This window comes from Xylaria bambusicola (genome assembly GCF_022495145.1).
Source record: "Xylaria bambusicola strain CBS 139988 unplaced genomic scaffold F5B22scaffold_7, whole genome shotgun sequence".
NCBI classification, from domain to species: Eukaryota; Fungi; Ascomycota; class Sordariomycetes; order Xylariales; family Xylariaceae; genus Xylaria; species Xylaria bambusicola.
In genome coordinates this window covers 350,846-373,592 of record NW_025953560.1, presented here as the reverse complement: position 1 = coordinate 373,592, position 22,747 = coordinate 350,846, and the positions used below count along the sequence as shown (strand labels likewise).

Genomic DNA, 22,747 nt, shown 5'->3' with positions numbered 1-22,747 from the left:
CTGCCAAGGCTAAAATGTGCATACAAATGTTGAAGTGTTGATATGGAAGTCTTTAAGACTGGAGGTCTAGCATCCGAAATTGGAGTCCTCTAATTACACCAGGTTTGGCTTATAAGGCGAAGACCTTCTTATGAACCTTGCCCTATCAAATCCAGTAGAGTTAGGTAGGGAAAAGGTTCTTGCTAAATTGAATGACTGCGCCTTTTGAGTTATTGTCTCATTGATTTTTCTAGCAGTGTGGAACATAAGTTACTTGATCATGCGAGATACTATGGTCTCCCTTGCCAATGAGCAGAACTAAATGGGCAGTTATTGGGCAGTTATTAGGCAATTATAGCTAGCTATCGTCTGGTGATACAGTTTAGGTATAATTTTCCACTAAAACTATATACCTGCTATTACACCTGTTACTTAAAGCTATTATTAATCTTATCCTACTTTACCTATATACTTTTAACTTTAACACCTTTACCTTTTCATAAAAAAGCAAAAGGGCACGGGTAAAAATAAACTAAGCTCATTAAACAATATAGGTACTATATAGCCCGTTATGTTAATTGTGGTCGTATATAGTATAACTAATATAGCTGTAGATGGTTAGCAGTTGGAAACGAACCGATAATAGCTTATTTAGATTTACGTAACTGCCTATTAGCTCTGCTCTTACTAATGCCACGAGGTTGTAACTTGTGTACTCCTGAAGAGCGTATAATCAGGTAGTAAGGTTGTTAACACATTACTAGGATTCCCCGAAGCGTTCTATAATGTATGACCCTATAGCTATTGTATAATTGTATATTTCAATAAATATTTCTTGAAAATAGCAGTTATAGTAATGCATTCATGGAGAAAAATAATGGAATAAGACATATGCAAAGAACATTGAGATAAGAAATACAAAAAAGGGGCGGGAGCTGAACACTTGGTGCATTTCTTGAGTTTGATCAACGGGGGGTTCTCAGCGACATCAATTCTCACACTCAAAATAGTCGACACTCTTCCACATCTATGTGGCAGCCAATGAACCGAATACGTGCCTCTCTTCGTCGCCGTAGCCAGGCCAGTCTTCGATACCGATTGAGCGTGCCCTAAAGAGGGCGCGACGTTTGCCAGCGCCTTTACAGTTTCCATTACTAGAACCACCAGCCTCTTGGAGAGCGGTGCCCACGCAGGATTTGGTTCCAATTGGAAGGCGGCCTGCGGCATACCATTGGAAATTTGGATCAGAAGGCGTCCATTCGAAATGGTAATTAGTTAGAGAACCGCAGTCAGATAACTGTGATTTGAGCCCTTCACCATTGGCGCCGAAGGTGGCGTCGGGTAAATTCTTGCCGCGGATCTCGAAGCCGTCGAAGAAAAACTTGTATGACACGTCGCAGCTCACCTCGTTAACCTGCTTGCTGAGCGGCGTCATGGTGTATGTCCAGTCACCTGATGTGAATGTGCCTCCGAACTTGTAATTGTGAGGGTTGTTTATCGGATCGTTGCCGTCGCAACCATCAATGACTGTTTTTTGGAAGCGATCGAAGCAGTCGGGCGCATCCATGGGACCTTGACTTGAATCTTTTTGGTTTGCGACCGAGAACTCAACCTCGTTGACAGAGTCCTTGTTATAGGTCACCGTCTGCTGGGTTTGCTGGCAGAACTCCTGTGCGCTAGCCACGGCAGCATCGCGTGACATGACCCAGACATCTCCGCTGATTCCGTGACAGGTCGTCATCTCCACTGGAGGAGGGGGAGGTGGTGGGGGTTGGTTATTTGAGTCGCTAACATAGGCATCCAGCACCAGGTCTCTAATTTTGTCATGAAGGGCTGGTTGTGGGTGAAAGACTTTCACTCTGCTCCCTATTGACCTCCATAGCGGATCCTGGATACCAGTTACTGTGGAATTGTCAACCTGAAGGGCGTCGAAAAGAGCGTTTTGATAATCATTATACGTTTGAAACGCGGTATTGATATCCACACCATTCGACACTTCATCAGAGGCCGCCTGGAGCATGGCGTCTACGGACGCATCTTTTGGCTCGTTATAGGGGTAATGGAACAGCCATAAGTTAGGGTTGTGCTGATCTGGCTCTTGAACTCCTGGCTCACAGAATCTGTGCCCATCCATCTCACCATCGATCGGAATCCACTTGGCGCCCATGGCCTGGTTCCTTGCAACAGCCGCCTCGATAGCTTTGTTGAGTTGGACACTCATATCGTTAAACTCTTTGCGGAGTGCCTGGGTCAACTTAGTGTGTTCTTTACCATCAGGAGTCGGGTTGGCTGTCCGTGCGAAGGTGACAGAGTCACATTCGTTAGTTTGAGTGTCGAAAAATTGGGGGAAACCAGTGACATATAACCTGAATTGGTCTTTGATGGGACCTCCTCGGGCCTTGTCGACTATTTTCTTTATTGTGTTATCGATATTGTCTATCAGACCTGGATCAACCAATTTATCCCAAGTGACTTTTCTCTGCTCATCACAGGTACGTTGGGGCGAGCCATCTGGAAGTTTGGTGTCCAGAATACAGTTGAAGATGATACCTGGAAAGTCGATGTCATTACCACCAACACTGAGTGTGGCAATGCTTGGGTTTCCGAATTTCGGACGATCCCCTTTCCTTGGGTTAGTTATCTTCTCTAAGATCCGCCGCCGAGGATTCAACTATGTTATAACTTACCATACTGCCAGTTAGGTGTCCCTGACGTGTTTTCATCGTAGAACTGATAGCTGTCTACATCACTAGTTTTCGACCCAGAGCATACCACGCTGTTGAACACGTGATCTCCAGGAAGCCTGCTATCACCGTTCATCACGACCGGATAGGCGTGATCATATCGAAGACAACGGTAGGAATTTGAGATATAATCGCCGCTTCCAACGCCCGAGGAGTATGAGTCACCAAGAGCAGTCCACTCGAATGTATCCCGACGGACCAGACGTGCGGATTCTCCAAGACCATTCTGATAGGGAGACGCAAGACCAGGAGTGACCGCAGTCGCCAATATGGTAAAGAATTTCGGCCAATTCATCAGGTTGGAAGCCATTAGGCTATATAACAACGAAAAGGGGCACGATCTAGTTCTGGGTGATATAGAATTAACTAGGGGTTGACAGGCAATATCAGAAGTAGTAATTTTATTGTTCTCGATGATAGTGAGTCTTCTCGATCACGACAACCTCATCTATAGACAGCACCTGCAGTCTTTATAGGCATTGCCTTGACGAACTACAATCCCAATGTATTGCGATCCTTTCCCCCCTACTGCAACTCTACCAATTCAGCCAAGACCTGAGGAGGCAAAATCCGACCAACTTCATCCTTCAGTTTCACGAGCATGCCGGTGAATTAAGCGACGCTTCATCGCTTAGAAAAAGGACTGCCAACTCCTAGCGGTGAGAGTGTAGTGTTAGAAACGGTCATGCCACTCTATCATGCTTGAAGCAAAATGCGAGAGGTTGCTAACAAAGAAATTACTATTCTTGTCTCTGGTGATGAGAACATCAAGTGCAATGATATTGGCTGTATTTAACAAGTTGTAAGGCACAGTTGAACGCTGGATGAGGCGTAAGTTGCTAAATAAAGACCTATGCTCCGGTGTGAGGGGCTCTTTGCCTATTGAGCTACTGTATCTGAGCTACCAACAGTTGCTCGCCGCCCCCCTTACAACCTACGCATTTATCGTGCGATATTTTGGCCCTGTGATCCATTTGATCCAGGTCAGCCCTAGAGATCAAGCTTCCATATCACCTGACACTCAACTTGATTGGTATATGATTTAGGTAAAAGTCATAGAGCGACTATGTAGATTAGTTGAACAACCAAAAGAAAGTTAGCGAAGGCGTTAATGAAATTGAATAGTTCCAAGAGCGAGTAGGGTGAGAAAGGGCTGAATATCAATCATCAGCTTTACCAATGATGCCACTGATACAATCTCTAACTATCACCAAGCACTACGATGGAGCCTCCAATGGAAGAGGATTTGATGGGACTCTGAAGTCCAGAGTCTAGATGCCTTAAGGATGCATCATTAAAGGATCAATCCTTCTTGTTTCAACGTTTATCAATTGATTCGAACTTAAGCCAATGAAGCTGCCGAGTGTAGAGTCTCTCTCACTTTTTTCTTGCGCCGCCAAGGCTGCTAATTATTTTGGAGCTATCGTTTGGGGGCTGCAGCTGAATTATGGTGATATCTGCATACGCAGTTTCAGAGCTAACCAACAACATAAAAACTCTCCAATCAGCTTGTTTGCTGACCACAGCCCTGGATGAGACCACGTGCAAGTTCTTGGCTTTGTGTTTATAACACTAATTATACGGTCACGGCAATGCAAGCCATTAAAAGTTTCTTTGCGCTTATCGCCTTGAAAACTTTATATGGCCCAACTATAATAAAATCCATATTCATATAGAACCCAGGCAGCAACCGCAACAACGCTAAGCAAACCACCATTCTCAACAGTCTTATTTGTGTTCTAGTCGCAATAGATGTTCCTGTGCAACATCATCGTTCCTCTATCAGCGATTTGAGAATGCATCCAATCACGCTAGCAAAAATCTACAACAGCTTAGGGCTGACACTGTCCTCAGGGCTACAAACGCCCCTGGGCAGTAGTCCCTCGAAGATCCACGGAAACCACCACTTATTCTCGAGACCTGAGCTACCCGGCGGATCTCCTTTCAGTTTATGCGACGTATCCCAGCCAACAGATTTGTTCCAGATTGATTCCATTGAGCTCTCCAAACAGCCTGTCTACATGTAAGTAATTCCAAACGCATATTCATCATCTAGCGGCAAAACCACTAGATAACATGTTCTAAATACTGGAATAGCGGAGATGCCGTTCTCTTCCACCTCTACGGCGAGTTTCAAGGAAGCTTTACGCCCAATGCCACTATGAACTTCAGAGTAGATTGTGGATCGCACTGTGAGGAATACGGCGGACCTCCGGGAGAGAGGGAAGGCGAATCCGGAGAAATGCCATTCTGCGACTTGACCGAAATTGAGCAGCCACTCGGCGGGGGAAAGAGGAACGAGACCTGTCCGCCCGTGGAGGGGCATGCCTTACTCACTTCACCTGGTTACGCCTGGCGCATGTTCTTTGGCGCCCCGGTATGTTCCTCAGCTGCTGACTAGATTTGGTAATCGGCTAATGGCAACTTAGGGATGGTATAACTTCACTTTCGATGCGAAAACTGCCGAGGGCGATCGCATCTACTGCGTGACAGCTGAGGTCTGCCTCAGATATGAGGATGAGGATGAAAACAAACGCTACCGGCCCACTCCTGCGAGAGATTGCAAGTGGCCGCGGTGATAATTGATCATATGGGAGGTTGGCGCGCCGAGATCCAAGCTATTTGAATGTACAGTCGTGGCAGTCCATAGAAAGGAGCTGAAATGAGAACTGCAAGTAGGATCACAAGAATCTAACCCGTGCCATAACCGAGTTTTCCATGTTGCCGAAAAGTTAGACGGCTTTCCTCCATGGGAAAACTGAGGCCCGGCGGCTACGAGCAGAGGGCAGGACGGTCGTACCGCCACAATGAGTCAGTAGAGGCCTTCGTACAGAGTGTTTCATATTGTAAAATTAAACGAGCACAATCTCTTGTTTTGGTCGCATGCGCCAGCTTTCGGGAAGGTTCAACTCAGCAAGTCCACATCTATGGTAGACACCCTCCCCTTCGTCAGTCACAACAATGGCCAAGTAGCGCCCGTGTGTCGTCCGGGCAAGCACAAGATATGCGCATTTTCCCACGGGTTCAAATTTGCGTTGTTGGCTCGAGGTAGATGGTGATGATGGTAAGACATCCGACCAGCTCTCAGTCAAAACACCCGGACCGAACTCTTGAGCGGGACCGGAGACTCCCTCGGATTCGAAAACGCAACATTTCACTATTAGTCGAGTTTGAGAAGTGTCGGTGCTATCCCATTTGACCGATGCTTCTGACTTATCAAAGTAGACAACAGTTTCTAGATCCACTGGGCCTGTAACTGACATCCATGACCACGTCGGGACATGTGGTATTGTGGTTCTCACCTCTGATGGCTCCGTCTTCCACAACAGGCAGACAATTGGACAGGATTTCCAAACCCCGAAGTAACACTCATCACTGAACGCTTCGGAGAGAAAGTCAATAACTCCACTGATCGCGAGCGGTCTGTCTTCCGGAATGCTGAGTTCACGAAGAGTGTATTGCTCTACGATCTCTCTCCATATGAAATCCAAGGTGTCGTCCTTGTGGTCCGTAGATAGCCTCTCCTGATACTGCCTGCTCACAAGATTATCAATGATTCTCCGAGGAACAAGAGTCGACATGTGGTATTCGATACAGCTGAGAGACTTGCGTATCACATTCTTAGTCCGGCATCGGATGAACGGCTCGAGATCTCCAAATACGAGCAGTCGGGGTGGCAATAGTGCTTCTTGAAACGCCCATCCACGCTTACTCAGAGGGAGATTATCTATACGATGCGCATGTACCGGTACAACTGAGAGGCTGCTGTTAAGTCTTCCCAAATCATCGGAACCTTGAGCATCTAGAGTCATAGATATATCGCAAGTGGAGTATTTGGTGTTGAAAACGGACTGGTTGCAGAGAAAACTGTCTTGCACTGAGCCAGAGGTGGCTGCAGCGATCGTGACAACTGAATTTTGATAGATGGCACTCATCCGACCAATTTCTCGTTTCTTATCATCTTGATCGTCCTGGACTATGCACAAGGCATCCACCCAAAGATACTCAAGGTCCAAGGAAGAAGTCACTTCGACTGCGTCAATCAAACCCTTTGGAAAGGCTTGCCACTCTATAGGTTGCTGCATGAATTTGTGGACAGTGTTTTTTGTTAACTGTAACGACTGCGGTCCTCCCCAGCAATAGCTAAGTGCGGCATATTGTCCTGTATGACCTTTTTCAGTAGCGACTAATTGCACTCGAAAGCTGCTTTCCCTGTCTTTCATTATATGCAAAAGCCTGGTTGGCAGCACCCTTGGTCGAGATTGTTGACATTGGGGATGAGATGTAAGGCAACACTTGAGCATTGCTTTGATATCCGCTACCCACTGGCTTGTCAGACCATCCCATGCAATGGGACGATAGTTGGTGTACTTTGCAAGAGGGTCAGCTATCGCAGACTGTCAGCTCGTGGCATACCTACCCCCTACAGACACTCGAGTCTATTCGGGCAGGGTTGCAGCTAAACTTTACATTCCGGGGTAACAAATCTCAAAGGACTGAACGTCTGCCATTTCATCTGTCCCTTTTCCGTCTCAGCACTCACGAAAATCCTGTCAATCGCATTTCCAATGATTAACTCTGCTGGTACCGTATAGGGCTCTAGGCTCGCAATCATGGCATATGAATCCGTCAAATATTGGTTTGCGGCAGGTCGGGATATGACTACCCAGCATTGCCGTAACTCTTCAAACTCCCTCTGACGTGCCTTTCGAGACACAGGGTAAAGCAGATGGCGGAGGCAACGTATTTTGTAGACCTGGTTGGAAGCCCCCAGGAGATCGTTGTTCCAAAGATAACAACAGAAGCGGCAATCAGGGCGGTCCGCGAAAGTACCCAGCTGTGAGTGGCGGAAGCTGCCCACAGATGAGAGCTTTTCGAACCCTCTACTTGAGAAAAGAAATTGACATTGTTGACATAACTTTACAATAGGACGATGGTCTAGCGACATTGTGATACGCGGCTAGTCAGGCTTATCACAGCGCGATGGCTTCACTGTTACCGTATATGAATGACCAGACAGGGTGAGAGCACTGACCTTTCTACGGACCGTTGCCAGCTGCTTGAAGCCGGGGGTAGCTGTTGTATGGCGGCTTCACATAAAAGTGGAGTCTCTGCGCTCGTAACCAATCAACGCCGATGTGAATCAGCTTCCATCATCAATTGAACCTCCCATTGACAGTTGCAGTGAGCTCGAAGAACCTCGCCGTCGGAAGCCAATCCAGCCCGCACAACCTCACAATGGCCTCCAAACTCAGTCCACTGCTTCTCCGAAGCGCAGCCCGCACGACTAGTAGGGCTCCTCGACCTCATATTCGGACCTTTACCGTCTCGAGCCCCCGGAGAAGCGATACCCTCGCCGTGGTAAGTATTACCGCTCACCTTCGCAGACACCAACCCGCAGTCGAGTCCCAGCTTGTTGCCGTCTACGCTCTCATCGAGACACGAAATGGACATACCGGACTCATAGTTCTGGACGCCTCATGCTTTCGTATACCGATCTAGCGGCCAATTGCTAATGGCTCTCTGCTCTAGCACCGAAACACCCCCGACAACAACCCGGAAATCCCGTTCAAATTCAATGCGCAAAATGAGAAGCTCATGGCCGAGATCCTCAAGCGATATCCACCCCAGTACAAGAAGGCTGCCGTGATGCCGTTGCTTGACCTCGGCCAGCGCCAGCACGGCTTTACCTCGATCTCCGTCATGAACGAGGTAGCCCGACTCCTCGAAATGCCCCCTGCTCGTGTCTACGAGGTCGCTTCTTTCTACACCATGTACAACCGCACGCCCGTTGGCAAGTTCCACGTCCAAGCATGCACCACCGTGAGTCAAACTTTTCATAGCTGCATACTATTTTGGACAGTCAGATAGCCCACGGAACCGGCACGTCCGATCGTACGATGTCATCATTGGCATAGAGAACCTGGGAATTTTGGATACCCTCTACAACCAATGCATTCCCCCCATGTCCATGACCAGAGTACCGTTCGCGTCTTTACTATCAGTCCTAACGAAGGATCTGCATAACTAATACATATCTTATAATAGACACCCTGCCAGCTCGGTGGCTGCGGCAGCGATGCAATCGTCAAGGCGATCAAAGAAGAGCTAGGCATCAAGCAAGGCGAGACGACAAAAGACGGCCTATTCACATTCATCGAAGTCGAATGCCTAGGCGCCTGCGTCAACGCACCCATGATCCAGATCAACGACGACTACTACGAGGACCTGACCCCTGAGACCACAAAGAAGCTGCTCAAGGGTCTGAGGGAGAGCGCCACTACCGGCAGCACGGCAAACGTCCCCAAAGCGGGCCCCCAGAGCGGCCGTCAGACCTGCGAGAACGCCGCTGGCCAGACAAATCTAACGAGCACACCATGGGGCCCCGAGACCACGCGGTCCGATCTGTAGAGCAGAGCAGAGCACATAGAAACGATGTTAAAAGATGAACCAAAGAAGTTTACATATATAATGTGAGAACCATGTACGTGCATGTTGAGGCTGGGGCAGCTCCTTAGAAGAGATTTCGTCATAGACGGGATAAAACCACAATGTACATAGAACACACCTGTATCGATCGAATATTCCCGTTTGAAAAGCTTTGACGATACACTCATTCATGATTCTGTCCATATTTTTCTTTGCTTTTTTTTTCTGCTTCGCTAGATCCTCGCTTGACTTTAGTGATTTATTTCATCACTTCAACCCCGTTTTATCCTCTTCTCATTGGTAAGAATGTTGGTTCATTGAGTGCCGTAGAAATCCAAGGCCTTCATTTCATTCTGTCGCCGTAACCCGGTAAACAAATGACAAAAATGACATATTCCGAAACCCTTACAAAGCAGTTCAAATTTCGTAATCGTAAACAGTAATAGACATCATTTCCTTTACACTTTCCCACCTGCCTTCTTATTCGAGTCGGAAGATCCACCCGTCGCCCATCCGCGCACCGCTCTCGCCCAGTCCGCCGGCGACGAAAATCGCGTTCTCCTCGAGATCTCCTAACGGCGCGGCCCCGAACCAGCCGCGGGCGCCGGGCCCTTGCACGTCGCGCTCCTCGTCGGCGTCGAACGGGCCGATGGAAACGGGGTACCACCGGCCCTCGCCCGTCTTGCGCCCGACGGAGCTGAGGAAGGCATCGGTGTAGCTCGCAGCCGTGCCCGCGAGGGCAGGGATCTGGAAGGCCCAGATGTCAGAGTGGAAAGTTCCTGGGGTTTCGTGCCCGTCGGTCGAGGGGCTGGATTCGCCGAGCGCGAGGACGAGATACTCGCGGCCACCGCCGGCTTGGACCAGGGAGAGGTTCGCGACGCTGCGGGGGGAGGGCCAGGGCTCGCTCGTCGTCCCAACAGAAGAGGCTGTGAGCCCCGCTGTTTCCGAAGATGCAGTGCTGCCGAGTGTGCTGCCCTCGGGCAGAGAAGAGGGCGCCACAATGCTCTCCCACTCCCCGCGCGCGAAGACGCCGATCTCGCCCCTACTGTTCTGGTCGTCGAACTCGTCGAGCCCGAGGTGCAGCACGTCCAGCTGGCCGCCGAGCTCACGCGTCCCGTCGAACCCGCCGAAGCGGTATAACCTGCTCTTCGCGAGAGCGAGAGCGGTGCCGCCGCGGGCTGGGCCGGGGGCGTTGGGGAGCTGTTTCCACGTGCGCGCGTGCACGTCGAAAGCCCAGACGTCAGAGGTTCGCGTGCCATCCGCTAGACAGCCTGCGTGGATGAAGAAGGTGCCGAATCCCGCTCCGAAAGCCTCGTCGTCCGTAGCCTTTTCAGCAATTGTGCCGGTGATGGGCCGCTGCGGGATGCCGACCTCGGCCGAGTCGCCCTCGGCCCATTCTTTCCACGTTGACGAGCGCCGAAGGCGCATCGGCTTGATTGCGAAATCGCGCGGTTTCTCTGTTGCCACGGCGGCGTGATAGCTCCGTGGTGGGGGAATTGGACTGCTGTGGTGCGGGTCGAGGTATGTCCAGGTGTGCGTCTTGGTCTCGAAGATCCAGACTCGGCCATTCTCGTCTAACGTTGACGATCCTGCGGCTGCGGCTCGCCCGCCAAAGAGGAAGATGCGCGATCCAATCACTGCTGTGGCGTGTCCGATACGCGGGGCAGGGACATCACCAGTGTCGGGGCCCTTGCCCTTCGAGGAGGAATCCGGTTCCAATTCGACCTCGGGTGTTGATGTTGAGGAACCGAGCGGAACCTCGGTGAGCGGGTCTCTGAGCTGCGAGTCGGTTTCGTCTTCCTCGGTGATAACCGCAGGTATGGCGCTGTCGTCTGTCCTGGGCGAGGGTTTCGCTTTGATGGCATAGTAGTCAGCTGGGGCACCGCTCCAGGGTAGCACGACAACGTGCATATCGTTGTCAACGGGCTTGCGAGACTCGACCTCGCCGCCGAAGATGTAGGCGTTGCCGGCAACGACATCGAGTGAGTGGGATGATCGAGGCAGTGCAGGAAGCGGGATGTGCTGCCAGGTTCCTTTCATGCCATGTCCGCCGCCTATGTGAGGCATTGAAGGCATCTGGTGCGGAAGCGAGTTTAGCAGGTCGGTCCCGCGGCGTTTGAGCTTTGCGAATGACTCCATGACGAGGATATCTTGCTGGATCGTCGGAGAGACAGAAAGAGGTGACGTTAGAAAAAGGTAAAGTTAATTAAGGTTGGCTTTATTTTGTAGAGAGGAGAGTCAATTGGGAGTGGTGTTATGTTATGTGACGTATCGGCTGAGGGGAGGGTTATCCCTGCTCATCCATCCATCAGTTTGGTGCTGACAGGCTCGAACAGACTGGACTGTAAGACGGAACCAACAGGTATGAGAATCAAAAAGACCAGCCTGGGTAGCCACTCGTGTATTTTATAGATAGTCTATTTATATTTGCCTAGGCTACAGCGCTTGAAGACGTGTAGATACTATATACTACTACCTATATCTACCAATGTGAGGAGGACCGTGTGCCTGATATCGCGACGCAATGCAATGCTGTAACGTCATAACTGAGTGAGCTCAGCGGCTCCAGGAGGATGGATCTGCTCTTCCACACGTACCGGTACCTACCTAGGTACCTTTGACCTACCTAGGTACCTTTGACCTACCTAGGTACCTTTGACCTACCTAGGTACCTTTGACCTACCTAGGTACCTACAGAGGTGGCACTGTACCATACCTACCCCAAGGCCTAGAACCCCCCGCCGACGACCAACTACGCGCTATGCCAGAAGTGCTAAGTGCGCAGTGCGCTACCTGTAGGTACATATTGTGGGCATCTCAGCTTCGCATCTGCACGCACACAGGTACTCTACATAATGTCTTGTAGCCTTAGGTAGACTAAATATAGCCGCCGCCGCTGCGGGACTTTGAATAAGTATCCATTTGTCATAGGTAGAGTGCTTAAAGGTACAGCTCAAAGCTACCCAAGACCAGCCTTAATAAGGATCATGAACGCAATAAACTAACATGACAGGTAAGCAGCTCAATTGTGTAGCATGCAAACACTTTCCCTACCCAAGCTCATCGAACCATGTCCTCCGAGGCACCGCCGGTGCCGTGATGCTTGCATCAATACTATTCTACCGTGTCCTGCCCTGCCCTGCTTCGACTCCTAAATCCTGTTCTCTGCTATATCTACATTGAAAGTCTAGAAACAACATGCTATATATGGGGTATATCATAAACTAATTCAACATCCTAAAAGTCCGTGGAGAAATCATAACAGATAGTGAATAACACAAAACACCACTAACTATAACCATAACCATACAATCAGGGAAACCATAAACCTCACGACTTACAATTGTCGCAAGGTATGTGCTCACAGGGAAAGTTAACACAACGAAGCATTGATACTGTCATAAGGTCCCCGCAATGACACTACCCGGCCGTTAGTTGGTAATAATGAGATGGAGAGACTCTCATTATCGACTTACGCATAGCATGCCCCGGCTTTGTAACCTCGCCTTCTTCGTGTTGCTCATGTTTCCCCTATCGTCTCGTTTCCGTTTAGGCTTTTGTGCTTTATCATGCTTCGGTGGAGGACAAGTCTCGTCCTCGTCTCCAAAGTCTTCCTTGCTTGACCATGACATATCAAACTCCTTCCACTCGCTGATGTCCTTACGGCGTTGGTCGTTGCGACCCGAGAAATGCTCATCGATATGGTCAAAGCGCTCCGCCCACAAAGACTGCTTACCGTGCTGCTTAATCTCGATGATCTTCCGACAGAAGCCGCACCAGAACCTGGCATCGTAGTTTTTCCCGACACGGCACTTCTCGAGCCGGGCATCCAACGCAATTGGATCAGTGATCTGGTGATCCTTTTCAAGGTGGGCTCTGAACATTTCCCGGCGGGGACAGTGTTTCTCACAACGCTCCTCGTCGCACTTCCACATTTCCAACATCAAATGTTGCGTGTTTTCATGACGTTTCCAGTCATTTTTACTCCCAAACCTCTTGTCACAGTCCTGCATGGTACAGGCATATGGCTTCTCATGTCGTTTCTCGTGTTTTCTGCAATACTAATTAGTCCTATCACAGAATAGAATGAAAAAAGGGGGGGATAACTCACTTCAACTCGCACCTTCGAGGGAAAGATTTGCGGCAGGTAGAACACGGGAAGACATGGCTTGGATTTACAACCACGTCCGCTTCAGCCTTGGCGGGTTCCGCTACTTCAGAGCCATCTTTTCTCCAACCTAATTGCTCAAGTAATCCGCGACGCTCAAGAACCTCGACGAGTTTCTTCATCTCAGTTGTGTCGTCAAGATCCAAGCCGGCTATGTTAATCTTAAGAGCGCCAGTGCTAGGTGCCGACATACGTTCCGGCTCAGAGGAGTCAGACGCGCCGCCGCTCCTCTTTTTGGGGTTGTCACGAGGACTATTTAACGGAGAATTATGCGATGATTGTTCACTGTATTCATCCAACATGCCAGCCTCTGAGACCTCGGAGGCATTTACGTCAATATCGTCAGCCTCGGCAGATGGTTGCCTCATCTGCGGTCTGAGTGGCGTTAAATTAGGAACGGCAATTTCGGATTCTATGGGCGATTGATGCATGGGAGATGACGAAGGCACGGGGCTCTGACATGTTGAGTTAGACTCGGTTATTACCTGGTATAACTCTTGCCGTGGTACGGCATGGTGAAGTTGAACATTGCCATGTTCCTGATGCGAACTCGATAGAGAGAGTGTCTCTTCAACCTGAGTCTCACTCACGGAGCCATATTGGTTGATACTCTGAGCTGCCTCAATAAACTGTGGCCAACTGTTTGTTTGTGCATGGGAGAGCCCCGGGTAATCGCCGTAACCAGCCATGGGTTCTTGTCGCGGGCTTTCTTGAGGCTCACCAGGTGAGGTTGGGGGTCTGTAGAGTAATAAATCAGAAAGACATTGGTAAAATCAGAGACTTATAGCCCTCACTTATAGATACAGCTCTCGAGATCTTCGTCCGACACGGTCTCCTTCATGTGGACACGTTTGAGATGTGCCTTAAAATTGTCTGCCCGGGGCCAGATTTTATCCTTATTCTTGCATGGGCCAATCTGGCAGACGTAGCGGTTACCAAATGTCTGGCTTCCGGGGTGGACGCTTCTTTTGTGTCGATCAAGATCATTTGTAGTACTGAAACCCTCGATTCGGCGAGCACAGTCGGCGACATCGCATTTAAATGGCTTCTTGTGGCGTTGATGATGCTTCCTATAACAGCTCATGTCAGCCTAGACACTCGCGGAAAGTAACAGTCAAGGGATAGCAAGACGAACTTCAGCTCCGATTTGGTCCTCACCGGTTTCCCACATTCTGGGCATGTCATGGTTTCTAATCTGATATGGCTGGGCCATGGTTCACACGAGGGGCCTGAGACCATATGATTTCCGGGTATGGTCTCAGGCACGGAAAATTGAGCATCAACCATGGATCCTCCCATAATGCTCCGTGTATCTTGATTAGGGTCAAAAGAGTCGCCGCAAACTGAGCCATTTGCAATGCTAGGCTGGTTGTGATAACTCCCATAACCGGAATCAGATTGTGGCATAATTTCAGAAGGTACCATGTTCGACCGAGTAGGGACCATATATTGGGTATCTCGCATACTGGTCACCAAGGACTGGCCGTTGCCATCCCCAGTGTCCGGCGTCAATTCTGGGGGGTGCCATGGTCCATCGTTGACTTCATACCACCGCATTAAGGGGTCTTGCCCAGTGGCATGGGCTTCGCGTGTCGTAAAATTCATGTTTGCTTGTTGTCTGGCCAGCATGGCTGGTGGTGTGAGATCAAAGGAGATGAGCGGACGCTCAAGGTGATGTATGCCCGCAGGACCGGGCGATGTCAAGCTTAGGTGATGATCATCCATGATGAGAGTATATCTTATAGCATTGAAACTTCTATATGGACCGTAGGGTAATGGAGGCAATGGAAACCTCTCAGCGGAGTCTCGTCCAGATGGGTATAAGGAGATGGTAGACACGCCCAAAGAACTTGACGTAGGCTAGAATATGCAATAAAGCAGCCACTGGTAACTGATGCAAAGGTAAAAGGCTTTGATAAAATGGTGATCCTAGGACGAGCTAACTTCTTGTTATTGCATCATGATAGTACTAATCTTCGCGGGGTCCGAATTATGTCGTTCAATCGAGAAACAGCAAAGCGCCCACTTTGAGGACGAGATAGATACAGCCCTCACGAAGGTGTATAGTCCAAGGAACGAGAACACAGGCGTCTGAAGATCAAGAAGGAGCAAAAAGGAAGAATTCGTGACCTAATGACGGATTATCTAAGGTGTGAATGCGAAGTTGGCGAGGGAAATAGAGAGTAGAGGCCCCTAGGACCAGAGTCGCCAAGCAAATCAGTTGCAGTAGATGGTGGTTGAGGGTCCGGGCTTGTTCACTAGCTTGACAGTGACACTAAGAGCAAAAAGAGCCGCTATCGATGTTGCACCTGCGATGCAACGAAGCCAGAAAGCAAATTACCAAACGAAGCCGAAAAAAAAAACGAGATAATGTCAGAGGAGGGAGGGAGGGAACGAGGGCAGGAGTGGTGCCGCTCTACTCGCTCTGTGGTCGGTGATGCGGCGCAAAGATGCGGGCAATGGGCAAAGAACATGGGGAACTGGGTGACGACTGGAAAACTGGCGGTGCCAAGATTAAGGCAACCATCCAGGCAAAATGTAAGGCGGACAACAGCGAGCGAAAGGGTGGAGGGTGGAGGGTGGAAGGGCGGAGGACGAGGAGGGAGACGATTGCCCAAAGCTGCTTACCGAAAACCAATCCAGCAGGAGGTAGACGGTACTCGTCGCCAGAGCACAGCGAGCACAGCCACACCAGCATCGCTGCCGGCTTCACGCCTAATTTCCACACCTATCGCGCCCTAAGAGCCCCAATGCTACAGGCTAGACAAGGTATCGAGGACTTCCCGTCCTCCCACTCTTTCTGACAAAACCACGTCGGTCCATCGACTCGTGATGCACCACGCTTTCTCTCTGGGCATCGCTATTCGCAATGACATACCCACGCTATCGCTTGCATATCAGCACAGCCCGATTTTTTGCATCTTGATCGGAATGTCGGGGCCTCGATGCGCCCCATCCCTCGATCGGCACTTTGTCGGGTACTGCCCAGGTATTCCTTCAGTGCCCAATCCCTGGGTTCTCCAACAGGCGTCATTGTGAATCCGTAAGGGCTGATTGATTACAGACATCACTCATCTCGTCTGCCCGTGCACTCTGTTTGGCGGTTTTCAGCTGTTCTACCTACGAAGTACATACCTTGGGTACCGTAGGTAGTAAGTATGTAGGTAATGAACATGTATTATTGCTTACTCCCTTTTTCGACATGTGTGAGAAATGAGAGCGCCTGTTTACCGTATCTACTACTACCTACCGGTACGATTGTTCGCTCGGACCGTTCCGTCAAGCTTCGCCGTCTGCAGTTCCATTGCTTGTCAATTGATCTGACGCCAAGAACATGACATCTGATTAAACTTGCCCATACTCTTAGAGTACATCACAGATGTTTGTAAGCAGGTATGCGGCTTATACCAGTTCTTAGCTCAGCTTTGCTATATCCTCAGGCTTCCAATATAGGATTTTCAACAATCGATCTTCCTGTGGTAGGTATCTCTCCCTAAGCTACATCCTATCTAGGTACCCAAGGCATATGTCACTTAGCAGCGGAGAATTCCTCCGTGGGACATTTTCAGATGTAAGTTGGTACTACACCAGACCCTCGAGCCCTCATCACTGCTCACCTTTAGCCGCTCTCAAATACACAGTAGGTAGGGATGAACACGTAGTTTAGTTTCCTCTCACACTTACTTCGTCAACCTCGTATGCACATGCACGGCCAACTGCCAACTACCAACCAAGCTGGTGTGACATCTTCTAGGGTTGTCCGGCTCGCGAGGCCAGTTTCGTCCCTACCTACCTACACATTGAATCATCTGTCAATCGTACTAACCGCCGGGATCAACCCTCGCCCATCAGATCTGTTGTACAGCCAGCCGTTAGAGGAGCCCTTGCCAGTGTGTGTGCCATGTGAGGATGCTGCCGCTCTCCACTCCGGATGCACGTCAAGATTTCCCCCCACTGCGAACAGGCTAGCTGCAGATCATTGTCACGCTCATCGCTCATGTCAAACGGCCGTGATATTCCACCTTGACTCGCACGAAGCCGGGTGACAGGCCCCAGCTAAACCCATTTCAACTCGTCGTCAATTGTTTGGGCGCTACAGACCAGTGGTCTCACAGTTCTCGCTCGGGGCCTTTTCTTTGTGCAACTATTGCTAGCCTCCGAGGACTATTAACCTCCCAGAGTATATGAAGCTCGCTTATTAACATGGCAAAGCTAAATAAAGTAGCCGTAGTAATGAGGATACTCGAACCCCAAATTACATTCTCTCGTTAAGTCACAGGTAGCTGGGTTTGACGGCTGCAAGAATAAAGCGTAGCCCGGTATTTGGATCCAAATTACCAGCCTTATTAAGCACGCAACCGCTCGTTTCCTTTCGCTTATTTGATATGGCCATGATTGTAGCCGGGAGCCCACGTCACAAACCTGTCTAGTTTCGCATGCAGCAGTCCCTGAGCTTGGCTGTGTCCCGGGTGGCTTCTGCAAGGGAGTTGAGAATCTACGATCACGACACTGCTGCAGATTTAGCAAATTATCGTCTCAGCCTTCTAGTTGAGCCTCAGTTTCGTCAATATCCCTTGACTTGAAACGTAATCACACATGATACATTTTTATCACCAACAGTGGTATTAATAGTAATAATAGCATAATGATGGAAACAAAGCCTTGTAAAGGAATAAGTACCGCCGTGTTGTTACAAAAATATGCATGGGACTGTCGAAGTTCATAACCCAGAAAGGCAGTTATACCCTCTCAGTCCGATTGACTGATTCCAACAGTGCGTTTGAGTGGGGAATGTGATAGATCAGACGACTGGACGGCATTGTAAAAGAAAAAAAAAACGTCATGAATTGTATGGATCGTAGTCCAAAATAGCATGCAGCCCCCTTCCACTGGCCTGGGCAAGCTGCGTCAAGATACGGGGCTGGCGGTTCAGGCGAACAAGCATGAGGTATAGTCTTTCGTCTCGAACATTCTGCTGGACAACCATCGACGGCGTTGGTTGATTGCTGTTTGATTAGGGAGGGTATCCCGGTAATTTACGTTGGCTTTTCTCTTCGAGAAAGGCCGAGATCTCGGCTGTAGAAGAAGTATATATTAGACTAGCGGGCCGTGGAAGCTCACTCCCGTCTTGACTCTTGCTCTTTAACCTACAAGCTCGACACCCTGTGACGTCTAAGGCATTCTACTTATACCCATTTTTGAAGTGAGTTTGTGCCCATCCTCCCGATGGCTTACCCGCTGACCACGACGTGTATCAAGACTGCCATCTTTGGCACTCTCACAAGGAACGACACTAACTATCGTCTAATTCAATATCTCTTCTATCGGCACAGAACAACAGTCACTTTGACTCTCAACACAAATTCCGGTTCACACTCAAGATATCTTTCAACATGTGCGACTGGGAAGAATTCATATTCGTTTGCAACCACACGACACTGAGGCTCAAGTCACACTGCCACTTTGCGCGGAACGATCCCAACCACCAATGTTTTGGTGTCAAGGTCCTCCGGGACTCGTGGTTCCAGGAGGGGCAGCTATGCGACAACTGTCTGGACAACGGCTTTCGTCTACAGAACGGAGTTATCTGGCGCTTGTCACAAAACCAAGGTAGACATCACCACAGACGTTGAGGGGCGGCAACTTTGAGTAAGGGTGGGGCGAGTCGAATAGGAGTCCGCAATGACGATAACGGGGACTGGATTCATGAAGTGTGCTTGTATGCAGACTTGCATTTTGATTTTTCTTGATTGCTTATGGGGTCTTGTCCCATCGGAAAACGCCCGTCGTGTGTTACGAACTAGGGCTCCTTTCTAGAGTCCTCACAAGAAGAGGGGGAATTGGTCATCACGGGTGCTAGATTATGGGAGGCGGCTCGCCTATTCAGGTTACCTACTTAGTGGGTTTGAAGCCAAATTTTTGCATCTGTCTAGCGGAGGAAGCTATGGGTGGAATTAATCAGTGCGTACGCAACTTGTTCATCACTTGCGCTAATAAAATTTGCTGCATGCCCCGAATAATATGAATACTTTCCGAAAGCGTTAACTCTTAAAAGGAGGATACACAAAACATGCATAGATAGTTGTGCGTGAAACGATTGTCTTCGTTTAATAGAGCCTAATATGATCGTATATATTTGTTCACAGTGCTGGAAGGTAAGTCGTCTATGAGTACCTCAGTCAATAGTTCTTCTCGGTTTGTATCCGAGATGTGACAAGAAATCGGTTGTGTTCCTCGACTGCATTGGATCTCAGCCTATATAAGTACCAAATTGAATATGCCCCATGACAATAATAGCCATTATTATAAGGTGTGAACATCACTGCCCAACGCCTGCTTATCTTGCGGAAAGTCTTAGGCTTCAAGGCTGCTCCTGCAAACCGAGGGTTCACAACGTCAGTCTCTTGAAATGATACTTGGACATATAAGAGATATGTGGTGACTTAATCCCAAGATACGAGGATTTATCCTAGGCAGAACGTTCCTTCGACTTGTGATAAAGCCTTCCATTACTTGATTGTCACATATTCTAGAACAATACTACCTGCCCCTTACAATCTTCTAGAACCCCCATTTTTCCTCGCTTCCAAGGCTTCCACAGACGAAGGAAAATAATGCCCACGTGGAGCTCGCACCATGTATGTACCTCAAGATGCGGTGCAACCTGCCACAACACCAGCCAAACCCCAGCCAAACCCCAGCAGCGACTAGTCAACGTCAAGAACCTAAGGGTCTTGTCTCACAGGTTATGTACAGCACACGGGCACGGGCAAGCCAGGATCGTCTCACGGCGGTGCACCGCCGTAGACTGGCGGCCCGATGAACCGCATCGCAGAAAGACGCATGCAGGTAGCCCGCCCTACTCACTGAGTGTACGGTATTGAAGTCGTCCGGCCTTTGGATGTTCCCTCAGGTATCAAAACCCGCTTCGCGAATCCGAAGTTGGGGCTGGGGCGGGCCATTCTTTCGATGCTTCTACGGCTAGTTGACGTGTTTGCTAATGACTAGATGGAATCGATCGAGATGGGTTACTTGGTGGCTCCCGAGATCGGTACGAATAGCCGTGCTACCGGGTATAATAGTGGACTTTAACAATCTCGGTCTTTCCCTGCTTCTTTGTGCTGCTTCTCATCGGTTCATACCTATGTGACTTCTGACAAAGAAGGACATAACGCTTCACCATAGAGGCTCTGCAAGCGAGTACCATACGTAACAAGAAGACATTGTAGGATGATGATGCTGGACAACATACCACGACGTGGGTCGTAAGGTGGGCTGCGGAGATTTTATTCCCCTCAACCCCGAGACATCATCTGCTGTAGCTTTCCCCACGCAATGACGAGGTGCAGGCATGTATTCACCGAGAGAAAGACGAAACGAGTGAGGTTTCGCAACATATACAGACACGCAGGTCGGATGAAAGGCGAGTCAGTGCCTAATGTATTACCGACGATATGCCGTGCTAGTACCACCTGTTCTTGGTGATGTTTTCCTTCGTCTATTGACATGTCAGCATCGTATTACTCATGAGCCTCGTGATCCCCCTAACAACACGATACCATCCCGTGTAACGAAGAGTGAAAAGCACCAAGACAAACACCCACCCCATGCGCCGAAAATTGAAAGTTTACTCGGCTCTCTACTGATATATCTAGAGTGACAGAAAAATGTGTAAGCAGGAAATTAGTTATACCGCACCTCCTGCGCCTCGTAGTTCACGTGGGACAACGTTGCTGTGCGCATGCGTGTCGTCGCAGGATACGGATATTTGCTAATCCAGACGGGGTCGGTGATCGGATTCGAGGGAGGACAGATGCACTACGTATTGGCAAACTGATTTGTCCGAGATTGATTGGTACCACGAGATATCAAAGGCCGAGCTCCGTCGCTTTACGTTTACGGTTCGCAAAGCCTTTTTCACACTCCAAAATACCGTGTCCAGCTTCAAAGTGGGAAGAGTAAAATAAACGATAAGGGTGACTGTGCGTTTGGTCTAATTCCGTCCTCATCTATCCGATTTTCACGCAATCTGGATCAGACCTGAGGGCATGCAAGCGTTAATGAGTGGGATAGAATTGAACTCTATTCTTTGGGTATACACTTCTACCGCCTTATTCCATATTAGTAGCACCCGCAACAACCCCAACGACGTTGTACCTCTTCGAGAAAAAGGTGACCCAGTCATTCAGAACCTTCTGCTGGTTGTCGGGTAAGTCTCGCCATTCCGGCTTCACATCCTCAGGCTTCGTCGATGTCATTGCTAGTGCCCGTGAAGCATCCTTGCCGACGAATACTAGCCAAGGCCGTTAGCTCTGTGGTCCGAGGCTGGCTCATGCCTTCAATTGAAATGCGAGTAGTTCAAATTTCACTATAATACAATGGTGTGCATGGCAAGAACATAGGAAGGACGCCAGCGAACGTGAAGGAACAGCCTCGCACCAGCGTGATTACAAGACAGCGACTAATGCTTGCTGAATATATCGGATCGAGGGGCGGACGATCTGGAGTGACAGGAGATGCGGTCTTGTTACATACCATTGTAACCAGCGCCAGGCGCGTACATCTTGTTACCAGTAACATCGTATATTTTGCCCTATGAAAGTGTTAGAGCATCTGTCAAGAGAACCTCTGAATTTATCTTGGTTTATATGATTATGGAGTAACAATTTCAATTCTATGAAGAGGGGCTTGAGAGAAACGATGACTTGCTTTGATGGCTACATAGGCTTTACGCCCTTCAGTTCCTAGATGGATATCATCAGCGTCCGTGCAGCTCTTAAGGAATAAGATTCTAGCAGTGAAGGTCTATGTTAAAATACGACGATCAATGTTGAGACTCACCATCTGCCTGAGCTAGCTCCTCCAGAGTGATCGGGTCATCTTTGGGAGGGTCGAGGTTGACAGGCGCCTTTGGCTCGAATTTCCCAGCCATAGTGAAGGTGGTGAAAGGTGGGGGTGGAGAGCTTGTATCGTTGTTGTAACTTCCGACTGATCAACGAACTTGGATTCTAACGAAAGAGCTCGGGTGTTCAATGGCAAAGAGTGGGAAATAACAATATAATTATTATATATACTCAGGATTTCGGATGTTTCAGACTCAGGTATGATAGGTGTAGGTACTCACTTCAACGTCGCGATGAGCACAATGACCAGGTAGAGCTCCGTACATGCCGAGGTATCGACCAGCTGTCCTGAAAGCTTTGTCAGCTGGTGTCTTATCAGCGTCATTGATATGACATTGCATGCAACCTGAGCTCAATGATCTATGCCCCCATACAGGGTCGAATATTCATGTCCCTTTCTGACATTTCTCTACATCTAAAATGGTCATCTAATCGGGAACCTTTCTCTCAATATCGACACATTTTCCATCCATCCTCGTCTTCACAATGCCTGCATGTCGAGCCCCGGTGCGGTGGCCCGCCAG

The 22,747-nt window shown here is 49.2% G+C and overlaps 8 protein-coding genes across 8 annotated transcripts; 3 read left to right on the top strand and 5 right to left on the bottom strand.

The window, feature by feature from the left end:
• Positions 1–318: 318 nt before the first annotated feature.
• On the bottom strand, positions 319–3,156 carry F5B22DRAFT_594302 (SGNH hydrolase-type esterase domain-containing protein). The gene is made up of 2 exons (XM_047974043.1): positions 2,667–3,156; positions 319–2,601 (listed from the first exon to the last, which is right to left on the bottom strand). The coding sequence occupies exons 1-2, from the start codon at positions 3,031–3,033 to the stop codon at positions 1,007–1,009; spliced, it is 1,962 nt and encodes a 653-aa protein (XP_047833860.1). The 5' UTR covers positions 3,034–3,156; the 3' UTR covers positions 319–1,006.
• A 1,363-nt stretch (positions 3,157–4,519) lies between these two features.
• Positions 4,520–5,302, top strand: F5B22DRAFT_643428 (uncharacterized protein; the record flags this gene model as incomplete). Its single annotated transcript, XM_047978267.1, has 3 exons — positions 4,520–4,746; positions 4,821–5,100; positions 5,153–5,302. The coding sequence occupies 3 exons, from the start codon at positions 4,520–4,522 to the stop codon at positions 5,300–5,302; spliced, it is 657 nt and encodes a 218-aa protein (XP_047833859.1).
• A 273-nt stretch (positions 5,303–5,575) lies between these two features.
• F5B22DRAFT_661236 (HET-domain-containing protein) lies at positions 5,576–8,403 on the bottom strand (the record flags this gene model as incomplete). The annotated part of the gene is made up of 2 exons (XM_047980353.1): positions 7,194–8,403; positions 5,576–7,110 (listed from the first exon to the last, which is right to left on the bottom strand). The coding sequence occupies exons 1-2, from the start codon at positions 7,669–7,671 to the stop codon at positions 5,576–5,578; spliced, it is 2,013 nt and encodes a 670-aa protein (XP_047833858.1). The 5' UTR covers positions 7,672–8,403.
• F5B22DRAFT_505799 (thioredoxin-like [2Fe-2S] ferredoxin-domain-containing protein) lies at positions 7,827–9,383 on the top strand. Its single transcript, XM_047972481.1, has 3 exons — positions 7,827–8,084; positions 8,256–8,546; positions 8,772–9,383. Exons 1-3 carry the CDS (start codon positions 7,962–7,964, stop codon positions 9,132–9,134), a joined length of 777 nt encoding a protein of 258 aa, XP_047833857.1. The 5' UTR covers positions 7,827–7,961; the 3' UTR covers positions 9,135–9,383.
• Positions 9,277–12,038, bottom strand: F5B22DRAFT_505935 (uncharacterized protein). The gene has a single exon (XM_047972482.1). It carries the CDS (start codon positions 11,289–11,291, stop codon positions 9,633–9,635), a length of 1,659 nt encoding a protein of 552 aa, XP_047833856.1. The 5' UTR covers positions 11,292–12,038; the 3' UTR covers positions 9,277–9,632.
• On the bottom strand, positions 11,754–15,795 carry F5B22DRAFT_594284 (uncharacterized protein). Its single transcript, XM_047974042.1, has 5 exons — positions 14,456–15,795; positions 14,115–14,390; positions 13,264–14,058; positions 12,629–13,205; positions 11,754–12,572 (listed from the first exon to the last, which is right to left on the bottom strand). Exons 1-5 carry the CDS (start codon positions 15,043–15,045, stop codon positions 12,483–12,485), a joined length of 2,328 nt encoding a protein of 775 aa, XP_047833855.1. The 5' UTR covers positions 15,046–15,795; the 3' UTR covers positions 11,754–12,482.
• A 2,684-nt stretch (positions 15,796–18,479) lies between these two features.
• On the top strand, positions 18,480–18,981 carry F5B22DRAFT_594282 (uncharacterized protein). Its single transcript, XM_047974041.1, has 2 exons — positions 18,480–18,523; positions 18,580–18,981. The coding sequence occupies exon 2, from the start codon at positions 18,714–18,716 to the stop codon at positions 18,951–18,953; it is 240 nt and encodes a 79-aa protein (XP_047833854.1). The 5' UTR covers positions 18,480–18,523; positions 18,580–18,713; the 3' UTR covers positions 18,954–18,981.
• Positions 18,982–21,340: 2,359 nt separating this feature from the next.
• Positions 21,341–22,252, bottom strand: F5B22DRAFT_643422 (cytochrome b5-like heme/steroid binding domain-containing protein; the record flags this gene model as incomplete). The annotated part of the gene is made up of 5 exons (XM_047978266.1): positions 21,341–21,430; positions 21,498–21,613; positions 21,856–21,913; positions 21,985–22,064; positions 22,162–22,252. The coding sequence occupies 5 exons, from the start codon at positions 22,250–22,252 to the stop codon at positions 21,341–21,343; spliced, it is 435 nt and encodes a 144-aa protein (XP_047833853.1).
• Between the last annotated feature and the right edge of the window lie 495 nt (positions 22,253–22,747).